The 10313-nt window shown below is 49.2% G+C and overlaps 3 protein-coding genes across 3 annotated transcripts; 1 reads left to right on the top strand and 2 right to left on the bottom strand.

The window, feature by feature from the left end:
* Positions 1-17: 17 nt before the first annotated feature.
* obe (activating signal cointegrator 1 complex subunit obelus) lies at positions 18-7228 on the bottom strand. Its single transcript, XM_030384019.2, has 6 exons — positions 6987-7228; positions 5235-6907; positions 4205-5180; positions 3737-4145; positions 787-3675; positions 18-723 (listed from the first exon to the last, which is right to left on the bottom strand). Exons 1-6 carry the CDS (start codon positions 7112-7114, stop codon positions 262-264), a joined length of 6537 nt encoding a protein of 2178 aa, XP_030239879.1. The 5' UTR covers positions 7115-7228; the 3' UTR covers positions 18-261.
* Positions 7229-7774: 546 nt separating this feature from the next.
* Positions 7775-8460, top strand: Trissin (trissin). The gene is made up of 3 exons (XM_030384054.2): positions 7775-7929; positions 7989-8082; positions 8139-8460. Exons 1-3 carry the CDS (start codon positions 7905-7907, stop codon positions 8317-8319), a joined length of 300 nt encoding a protein of 99 aa, XP_030239914.1. The 5' UTR covers positions 7775-7904; the 3' UTR covers positions 8320-8460.
* Positions 8461-8581: 121 nt separating this feature from the next.
* Positions 8582-10203, bottom strand: Rh6 (Rhodopsin 6). Its single transcript, XM_030384045.2, has 4 exons — positions 9876-10203; positions 9266-9800; positions 8931-9211; positions 8582-8873 (listed from the first exon to the last, which is right to left on the bottom strand). Exons 1-4 carry the CDS (start codon positions 10046-10048, stop codon positions 8753-8755), a joined length of 1110 nt encoding a protein of 369 aa, XP_030239905.1. The 5' UTR covers positions 10049-10203; the 3' UTR covers positions 8582-8752.
* Between the last annotated feature and the right edge of the window lie 110 nt (positions 10204-10313).

Raw genomic sequence — 10313 nt, 5'->3', positions numbered from 1 at the left:
GTAAAGAACACATTGAGTTACTCGATTTAATCCAGATTTAATCTAGTTTATATGGACATTTAAAGGGCGGAAAATATACAAATGTGTCACATATGTATTTATGATGGGGACCAACATAATAAATATGTAAGTTTAATTATGATAGTATGTATGTATGTATATAATACAAACAGCACAGCTGGTATAACTACTTAGTCCATAAATATGATCTAAATGCCCTCAGTTAAGGAACGGTCTACGACGTTTGGCAATCGATTGCGCTTAAGCCTTAGCATCTATAATTTCAAAATGCAGATCGTATTGCTGATCGAAACCGATCAGGCAGTCGGACATTAGATATAATGTGAGCAGCAAACGGCCGCGACGTGGCGTTGCCTGGAAGGAGATGCGATTTGCGGAGCGAATGCCGCGCAGTGTTAGACGTTTCATAGCCAGCAGTTCGTCATTCGCTTGTGAGCCGAGCGTTAGGAACCAAGCCTCATTCTTTGGCTTTGGATACTTTGGACTGTGTACGGAGTATCCCTGGCCGCCACCTCTACGCTGAGCGGCAGCAACGTTCATGCGCTGCAGATCGACGCACAGTACATAGTCTTCGTTGGCATGCAGTGGTACCCATTCGACTGAATCTTCGCTAATTGACACGGGTCGCTTGGCGTACTCCTCTTCCATATAGCGACCCTCTACAGAAATTTGCAGTGAGATTTCTGGCAAACCTTGAATGACCTATAAAAATGGAAAAGGTTATTAAAAGTCTTTTCTTATTGTTCTGAAATTTGTTGACCATACCTTGTACATTTGCTCAATCTCGTGTTCCTCGAACGCATCCCGCAGAGGCTGTGCCAGCACTTCGTAATCATTTCTGCAGATTTCTTTGAGAACGGGCAACGTTAGGTATTCGTAATTGTCGTGCTGAATATTGAGAAACACATCCACGTTGGCTTCGGTGACACCGGGCAGCGTGAGGAACTCGCAGGCGTCGAACCAGCGTGCCTGAATGACGCACTGCATCAATTGCTGCACAACCAGACTTGTGGATAGCCAGCCACGCTCTGCAGTGTAGTCTACCATCGCTTGCATGACACGCGTAGCATTGTCCAGTGCCGACTTCGTGTCCGTCAGATAGTCCGAGTTGGGCAGCGCCTGGCGGGAGAAGTGAGCTTGCAGCAGCAGGAATGTTTTCGTGTAGGGTGAATCCCAACTGGCAGATGGAGGTCGGAAGCGAAGCACCTCGGCCAATTCTTCGTTATGCTTGTCCTCGTTGTGGCGCACAGGTTGCTGATCAAACTCATAGGAATCTGAGATGGCCAGGAGAACCTGCTTGGTGTCCATGCCCGGCTCTAGATCTTCCAGGAAATGCTTCATTGTGCGGTACGACAGATAGTAATAGGAGCTGATGCGGCCCAGAAACGTGGGCACTAGTTGCCCCTCCCGTTCGACGACGCAGGCAGCATTCGCCAATTCGTAGACGACCCGCTCCACCAGGCTGGACATGAAGGCATTCACATTCTCCGGCTCGACGCCCTCAAGCTGATAGTACGATGGATTACGCAGCAGTCGTCGGAAGAAGTATGTCCATGTTAGATAGTCCAGGGCCGCCTGTTTGGTCTGCACTGTTCCAGCTACAATTTCAGCGTTGACATGCTCAGGCAGCACGGCCAGCAGACTGGACTCGACCGGGAACGGGTCGTAGAGGAATTTCTTGTAAAAGTTCTTTTTCTCATCATGCACCAGGACGACGGCCACGCCCTCGTTGTCGAACTGGGGCCGTCCAGCGCGTCCCATCATTTGCAGGACATCCGTAATGGGCATATCGACATATTTCTTTACCTTGCCGTCAAAGTATTCGGTGCCCTTGATGACCACCAGATGGGCAGGCAGATTGACACCCCAAGCCAATGTGGCGGTGGCCACCAGGACTTGAATCTTGCGATTCAAAAACAGTTCCTCCACACATTTGCGATCCGGCTCCTGCAGGCCAGCGTGATGAAGCCCAATGCCAAACGCCAGGCAGAACTTCAAGTTCTGATCGCGAATATTCTGAAGGATTAGCTCCATTTCATCCTCGGCGATGTGCAGGAACTGTTTGGGGTTCTCATCGCCAGCAACGAAGGTGATCAAGTCCAGCGCCGTTAAGCGAGTCTGTCGACGCGAGGACACGAATACAATGGTCGGCTCGCATGGAGAGTATGTGCGTATGGCCTGGAAAGTTGGCCGGTTCATTGTGGCCATGCGCGGGCAATAGTGCTTTCCCGGGAAGCCATTGATGTGCACCTGCAGCGGCACCGGCCGCACCGAAGGCTTGAAATTGTACAGTCCCATTCGTTTAATGCCCAGCCAGTTGGCCAAGTCCTGAGCATTCGCTAGCGCCGTTGACAAGCCCACAATGCGTATGGAGTGACCCGTGTGCGAGCTGATGAAATTCGTGCGGGAAACAATAACTTCGATAACTGGGCCACGATCTTCGCCCAGGAGATGGATTTCGTCTATCACAATCAGCGAGACATGCTGCACATACTCGCGAGTCTGCCAGGATCGACTGATGCCGTCCCATTTCTCCGGCGTTGTGACAATCAGTTGTGATTCACGAATAGCTTGAATGTCCGGTGTGACATCACCTGTCAGCTCCACAACTTTAAGGCCCAGCGGTGAGCGCTCGAAGCGCTGCTGCCAGTCTGCGATGCGCTCCTTGACGAGCGCCTTTAGCGGCGCTATATACACCACTTTGGACTTGGGTTGTAGGTTTAGTGCGCGGAAAATGGCGATCTCTGCAACAATTGTTTTGCCACTGCCCGTGGGGGCGCCCAGCAAGACATTGTTGTTCGTGTGGTACAGGCAGTGGAAAATCTGCGTCTGTATGGGATTGAAGTGGCTGAATTTGTACAGTGATTCGTAGAGCTCATTCTGCAGACTGGCTACTGGCAGTGGACGCAAAGGTAGCAGCTCCGTCAGTGGCGGATGGTGCTCCGGCAGCACAAGGTGCTGGAAGGACAGTGGCACACAGGTGGTGCTGCCCAGCCAGGTGTCACTGCTGACGCGTATGTAGTACTGGGGCGGCAAGGGCTCCTTCAATGGAATGGTCATCACGAGCTGTTGTGACTGACCGCTAAACACGCACTTGCGACTTATTTGGAACAGCTCCGAATGATATATGTAGTTGGACTCCGGGTCCTCGATCCAAAGCCAAAAGCTTTGGCTCGTCTTGCCATGCACGCGATCGTTCCATGTGAAATCAGGCCAGATTTTTATAGAGATGCGTAATACGGTGCGGGTGATTGGCTGCAATGTGGCCTCGACTTCTAGGACAGGGAGCTCCCGTGCTGCACGTATGACCTGCTCCGCATACCGGTCGCTGCGCAGCCATTCTTTCAGCTCACGCTGCTCCATTTCCCTCAGCCGGTAAACACTTAGGCCACGTCGTTCCAGCTTATCAATGGTCTCCGCATTGATGGTCGGAAACTGGCGCAAATGGCTGTCGAAGTCCCATTGCCTACGCTCAAACATCTTGCAGAGCTGCAGCATGCGACCCGTCAGGGTAGCATTGTTCTGCCTCAGCACAATGGAAAACAGGGCTCGAGCAATTCTACCAACATTTTGGGTTATGTAGGACATGTCGGAGCTTAACGAGAAGGACTTGACATAGCCGTTGGACAGATATGTTTGGATTAAAATGTTTACCTGAAAAGAGAACGAAGCAGTTAAATCATTTGGGCAGGCATACAATAAATTTGGTATATACCTTGCCGCAAACATTCTCGCTGCCTCCGAAGGCCTTTAATTTGCAGTAGTACTCCCGCAGCTCGTCCAGTTCCTCAAGCTCGTCGTCGCGCACTTTGAGCTGTTGAAACTCCTGCGCCTGCGACATCATGGCTAGGAGCTCTGCTTCGGTCATGTAAGGCTTCATGAGTTCATTGAATGTTTCCACCGTGTCGTATTTGATATAGAAATGCGAGGCAGTGCGTCCTAGGTCAGTTACGTTCATGTCCATGGTGCGCTGATTGAAGCGCACCATCTTGGCCTTATCCAAACTCATTGATGCGGACATAATCAAAGCACGCCGGCGCGCCTCCAGCGTGGGGTCCTTCTGCAGCTCTGAGTACTCAATGCCATAGACATGTGGGTTGATGCGCATGCGCACAAAGAGGTAACTAAAGTCGAGGATAAATAATTAAACAAGCCAATATGAGCTGTCTAGATGGTCACTCACGTGTAGCTAAGCCACTCGATTGCCTCCTCCACATTGGAAATGGTGCCCAGGCAAATTTCGGCATTCAGATTATCAGCCAAACATTGCACAAAGTTAGATTCGATGGGGAATTGATTGGTCAGCAGGGAAAGATAATGATTGAGCTTGTCGTAGCTGGTGATAATAGTGCCAACGCCGCTTTTATCGAACTGTGGTCGGCCAGCGCGTCCGAAGATCTGCAGCACGTCCAGTATGCCCAGGTCAACAAAGCTGCCATGCTTCGCATCGTAGATATCCGTGCCGCGTATTATGACTGCATGAGCTGGCAGATTGACGCCCCAGGCAAGGGTGGCCGTACACACAAGCACTGAGATGTGACCCTCCACAAAGTATTTCTCCACCATTTGGCGATCCGCGCGCAGCATGCCGGCGTGATGCATGGCCAGGCCGCAGGAGAATAGCTCAACCAGCTGTTTATTCCTGCTCTTCTGTATGGAACGGCAGGCCAGGCCATGGGCATTATTGTCCGCTGGCAGGAACAGGGCGCTGGTATTGTTCTGCTGCGCCAGTTCTCGCAGCACATTCGCCGTTCGCACCGTAGCATTACGTGCGTGGACAAACACCATCACCTGATGACCTTGCTGGACCATTTCTAGGCATTTCTGATAGCAGCACTGATCCATGTCAGCTATTTGCTGCAGAGGTTTAACCGATTTAATGCCGACGAAGTTAGTGTCCAAGGGCACAGGTCGGAAGCGCGAGTCGAAGTAGAATAGACCCTTCATGGGATTGACGCGCAGAAAGTGGGCCACATCGATGTAGTTGGGAAGCGTTGCGGATAAGCCCACGATGCGTATCATGGACTGCGAGGACTCTACTAGACGCAGTGTGCGCGCCACTATAGCCTCCACTACAGGACCACGCTCACCGTGCAACAGATGCACTTCGTCAATAATGAGCAATTGGACAAGACTGACGAGCGCAATGTCACCACTGCCTGCAATTGTTCAATAATCAAAATATATGGATCTGAGCTAATTTATTGACTTACCCTTTCTGGTCACAACATCCCACTTTTCGGGCGTGGTGACCAGTATCTGCGTGGCCGTCATCTCTGCTTTGGTTAGCTGCATATCGCCCGTCAGCTCCCGCACGCTGATTTGCATTGATTTCAGGCGCTTGGAAAAGTTCTCTACCATTTCAGAGGCCAGCGCTTTCATGGGCGCAATGTAGACAATTTTGAATTGATCCCGATTGATGATACCCTGCTCCAAATGGCATCGAATAGTGTGCACAATGGCCAACATAGCCACATTTGTTTTACCAGCTCCAGTTGGTGCACAAACCAACATATTCTCATTGCTGTGATAGGCCACAGGATATACCACGGATTGTATGCGATTCAGCTCCTTGCAGTTGGCAAATGCCATCTGGCCAATGTCGTCCAGCTCCGAGATCTGAACGCGCCTATTGCCCACTGTAAGTGGCGGTGGCTCACTGGCAGGTATCTTGACCTCCTCCCATTGTTTATTGTCGATTCGTTGAGCATTGTCGGGCAGCGCAATGCGACCGCCGCCTATGAAGCCGGCATGTTGCTTGGCTTCCCGTTGGCTATCGAAGACATAGGGATAGTATATGGGTGCCGTGTAGTTTGATTGCTCGGCTTTAACTGCCTTGGTGTTGAGTAGCAGTGGTTCGCGCTGCGCTGCCTCGAGCAGCTTACGCTGGTGCTGCATTCGCAGTTGCTGCGCAGAAATAGCAACAGCGCAACCTTCTTCGTCGCGATCTTCATCATTGTCTTTAACGTTGCGCAAGATGCGCTGCAGCTTCTTCTCTTCGCGACGCTGCTGCTTGCCCAGCAGCTTCTCCTGTTCTGACTGAACCACAACTGCGCTGGCTACCGTCGGCCGCTTCTCAGAGCTGCCTGATGTCAACTGCCGCTTTTGCTTTACTAGCTTGACGCGGCGGGATCTTGTTGCATATTGCTCCAGTTGCTTCGCGATCTTGATACGCTCCTGGAGCAGCTGTCCAACCAATTCGAAGTGCTCGAAGCCTAGGAGCTCCATTAGCTCGTTCTGCAGATCTTCGCTGCTGCGCTTCGAACCAAGTATGTCGCCAACCCGATCTAGAAGCAGCTCATCGTCAATTTTCTCGGCTATGCCCAGAAGTGTTTCCAGCTCTGAGCTTAGTTTATAGTTGTCTGTGCTAGGCTTTCCAGATGGCATCGAGTTGTGTCCTGTCTTCAGTTTCATGGTAAACTTGTTAACCACTTGATTTTTGAGCAGTGCATCGGGCGACATATCCGTCAACAAGCTGGGATCCTGCCAGTTGGCCGGTGTGTATTTTACGCATATATCTTCGCCCCAAAGTGGCCGCTGATCCGTCGATTTTTGCGATTGCCTCCAGCGCTTTAGAGCAAGCAGCTCATCCTCCTCCAATGCATCTCTCACAGCAAGCACACAGTTGTGTATCTGCGTTCGTTTCCGATCGAACGTGTTGCCAAACATGGTGTGCAGTCTATTGTTGGTGGCTACCAACATCACGCGCTCATCCAGCAGCAGCCAGAACAGATACAGGGCTGCATGTTCCACTACTTGTGGCTGCTCCTCGTATCCCATGCATTCTTGCACTAAATTCCGTAGCTTTTGCAGCTGAGCCTTGGCCTCTGGCTGTTTGTTCGTCGGCAATTGTGACAGTAGTTTTGCTATCGTCTGCTCAGTTTTCCTTCAAAAATTAATTTTTATTAATTTTTAAGTATACATATGTATGTATTTCATCAGTTGAGGCAACTGTATCTTCTTACTTGCTGGGTGTCGTCGTGGACACTAGATTTTTAGCAAGAGCTTCGTTCAGACCTTTGTAGGATTGCTTCCTTGATTCGAGCTCCGTTTTGGCTCGTAGCGCAGCACTTAGTCGAGGCGGTTCCCACATGTTTAGCCAGATTTTATTTTATTTACGAAAGAAACTAGATTTTTACTAATTAAAATTGGTTTGGTTGCGGTACCAGCTGTTGTTGCACAGCTGATGCGCTTTAGCGCTATAGCGTTGCCACCTAGCCGATGTCGTTGCTAATATCGTACGTTAAATATCGTAAAAGAACAGATATTTATGGTGGGAAATTCAAATAAACTAAAAACTTATTTTCCTTTTTTTTACAATGAATAAAAAGTAAATAAAGAAATTGGTGTAATCTTGGCTGCACAGTCTTTATTATAATTTATATGCGTTGCATGTCTGCTGGCAGGTTTATTCAAAACTTTTATAATCTGTTACAAACTGTTTTGATTGAGGTAAGCCCATACTCTCACACACACCCACACACACTTGCGCACCCACACACAATCGCATAGTCCGCCTCAAAAGTATGCTACATAAACTTGTTGCGCAAGCTGCAATTGTGCGTTTGAGGTTGTCTGTGCAAAGATAATTTATTATGCATCACATGTCCATCCTTACACTTGGATGTATTGCCTTGGTTATTGGTCCGTAGCATGCTTGAGTGACCACTTTGAATTTAACTGCTGCGGTAGTTGTGTATGTGTGTGTGGGTAACTCTGTGTGAGGTTGTGAAAGAGTATAAAAACAGATTCACTAGGAGTTCAGTCCTTTCAGTTGCTGCTGCTATTGCATGACTCGAGTGAGACCCTCAAAAGACTTCCTATGAGTTTCGCAGTTTGGTGAGCTGCACTTTGTTACCAAGATTCAGACGAGCTGCAACGAGATGCATTTCCAGATCATATTGCTATGTGAGTAGGCAGTGAAAACTATACACAAATGACGACTATATGGAAATCTACCCTTATAGGCATATGCTTAATGTGTCTTGCTTGCTCAAACGCCATACAATGTGACTCTTGTGGCAAGGAGTGCTCCAATGCCTGTGGCACCAAACATTTTCGGTAAGCTATGCTGTGTCCACTCTCCCATTGCTCTAATCATATTCAGTTTTCAACAGAACCTGTTGTTTTAACTATCTTCGCAAACGTACCGATCCCGCTGCACTGCGTCTCAGCTCGAATAAGCGACTCATTGACTTTATATTGCTGCAAGGACGCGCGCTCTTCACGCAGGAGCTGCGCGAACGCCGCCACAATGGCACTCTCATTGACCTGGACATGAGCACCTACTACGGCTGAACGAAAACGTATATTCCAATCCGACCCAACGACGACGGCACAATGACGGCAATTAGGACTACAATGGAAATGATTGAAGTGTTAATTTTTCAATAAAAAGGCGTAAAACTCTTTGGGGCAAGTGCTTTATAAAGCAGTTCAGACAGTTACACTTTCATCCTTGAGGAAAAATCATGTTCTTTGATTTTGTATCAATTGCAGTTTAATTATGTGTTTTTTCCATTTGTTGTACCATTTTTTTTTTTTACATTTTTGAATGCTAACTTTTTTTTATAGTTTTTTTTTGTGTTTATTTGGAAAGCTAGATTCTGTGCCACATACCAGCTGGAATGTGGTCAAATCTCGTAAAGCTGTCAGTCCCTGTGTCTAAGCATCACAGGTCACCATCTACATCGTAAGCCTCGTCGTGTGCTGCAGTCGTCGTTTATTTTGTCTAAGCTTGAGATTCGCTAATCTCTGCGGTGGCTTGTGTTCTCGAGTCCGAGGAGAATTCATCCTTGCCACAGGCCAGGCAAGGCATCTTCTCCCTGAGCACTTGCTTGTACTTGGGATGGCTGTCACAAACAGGCAAAGTAAGTGATTAAAAGTCATTTCATATTCGGTGGCCTTACCTCAAGCCATAAACAATGGGGTTGCAAACCGCGTTTGCCTTGGCGAACACCGAGCCGCAAATTGTGGCAAGCGGCGACAGATGCATCGATTGGAAGATGCCCGCGTAATTGATGATTGTATAGGGCGTCCAGGCGAAGAACCACAGCGAAATCGTAGTCAACGCCACCTTGGCCAACTTGATTTCGATGGCCTTGCTCTTCTCTGCCTCGGTGTTGCGCAGGGAGGTGACATTCATCTTCTTGGCCTGCTCGCGCATCGCCTTCTCGTGGGCGGCCACTGCCTGGGAAATGGGGATAAGCATTCACTCGCAATCAAGGAAATCACTCTGGCTTACTTTCAAGATGTGATAGTAGGAGAAGATGATGGTCGTCAGCGGGGTAAGGTAGACCCACATCGAGTAGACAATGATGTAGGAGCGGTTCCACCAATCTTTGGCAAAGTAATCTGTGCCGCAGGCCGTCATATTGCCCTCGGGCACATATCGATTCCAGCCGAACATCGGAATCAGAGCCCATGTGCCGCAGATGGTCCAGACGACAAGCAGGCGGAGCACAGCTGCCGTGACCGTCAGTGGCTTGCGGGCCATGCCCTTGACAATCACACAGTAACGATCGTAGGCAATCAGTGTCATGGACCAGATGGACACACAGCCAAAGAGGGAGCCGAACAGGCCGTAGAGCTCGCACAGGAAGGGGCCCATGATCCAGGTGCCGTAGAAGCCATTGAGGACGACGGGTGGGAACATGGTGAACATCATCATGAAATCGGAAAACGCCAGATTTACCACAAACATATTGGATGGCGTTCGCAGCGACTTGGATGACGTAAAGACGTACATCACAATAAAGTTGCCCGCCAGTGACATCACGCTTAGAGGTTGGGCAAAATTAATTGAAATATTCAAGCATGGGCAAACTTGTAGATTTTGTGTCTTTGTAGCTTACCCCAGCACCGCGATGACGAATCCAATGATGCCAAACCACATGGGCTCCATTGGTGGCCACTGATACCAGTAGGGATCCACCATGTGCATGATTTCAGCTGGCACGCTCTCCGCCAGGCTGAGATTGCTGCCATCTCGCAGATGCGCATAAGTGGGATTATTCAGACTTATCATGGCTCAGCTTGTCCAATTCTAAAGCTTCTCGGTGGTCGAACTTTGTTTGTACTTAGGCTGTTAAGGATGTCTGTCCATAGCAGTTGCAATAACTATCAAGATTTCTCTTGGCGCCGGACTGGACGCGACTGCACTGGGCCGGCCCTTCGGGCTGCCTTTATATGTGGCCAGGGTCTTGGAAAACACTTGAGTCTAGCCAGTCTTAGACTAATTGCTAGCTAATCCAATTATCCGTCACTTGGCCAATCCAAAGTCGCTCAATTTT

The sequence above is a fragment of the Drosophila navojoa genome, chromosome 2 (assembly GCF_054131105.1).
Source record: "Drosophila navojoa isolate 15081-1374.11 chromosome 2, UAZ_NAV_1.0, whole genome shotgun sequence".
NCBI lineage: Eukaryota > Metazoa > Arthropoda > Insecta > Diptera > Drosophilidae > Drosophila > Drosophila navojoa.
This window is presented reverse-complemented; position numbering and strand designations above follow the sequence as displayed.

Excerpts from the sequence above, each read along its gene's own strand:
- obe (XM_030384019.2), bottom strand. The coding sequence starts at position 7,114 with ATGTGGGAACCGCCTCGACTAAGTGCTGCGCTACGAGCCAAAACGGAG. Across the intron at positions 6,908-6,986 it reads TCCACGACGACACCCAGCAA|GAAAACTGAGCAGACGATAG; the intron begins GTAAGAAGATAC and ends TAATTTTTGAAG. Across the intron at positions 4,146-4,204 it reads ATCGAGTGGCTTAGCTACAC|TTACCTCTTTGTGCGCATGC; the intron begins GTGAGTGACCAT and ends CCTCGACTTTAG.
- Trissin (XM_030384054.2), top strand. The coding sequence starts at position 7,905 with ATGCATTTCCAGATCATATTGCTAT. Across the intron at positions 7,930-7,988 it reads TTTCCAGATCATATTGCTAT|GCATATGCTTAATGTGTCTT; the intron begins GTGAGTAGGCAG and ends CTACCCTTATAG. Across the intron at positions 8,083-8,138 it reads TGTGGCACCAAACATTTTCG|AACCTGTTGTTTTAACTATC; the intron begins GTAAGCTATGCT and ends AGTTTTCAACAG.
- Rh6 (XM_030384045.2), bottom strand. The coding sequence starts at position 10,048 with ATGATAAGTCTGAATAATCCCACTTATGCGCATCTGCGAGATGGCAGC. Across the intron at positions 9,212-9,265 it reads CCTACTATCACATCTTGAAA|GCAGTGGCCGCCCACGAGAA; the intron begins GTAAGCCAGAGT and ends CCCATTTCCCAG. Across the intron at positions 8,874-8,930 it reads CCCATTGTTTATGGCTTGAG|CCATCCCAAGTACAAGCAAG; the intron begins GTAAGGCCACCG and ends TGTTTGTGACAG.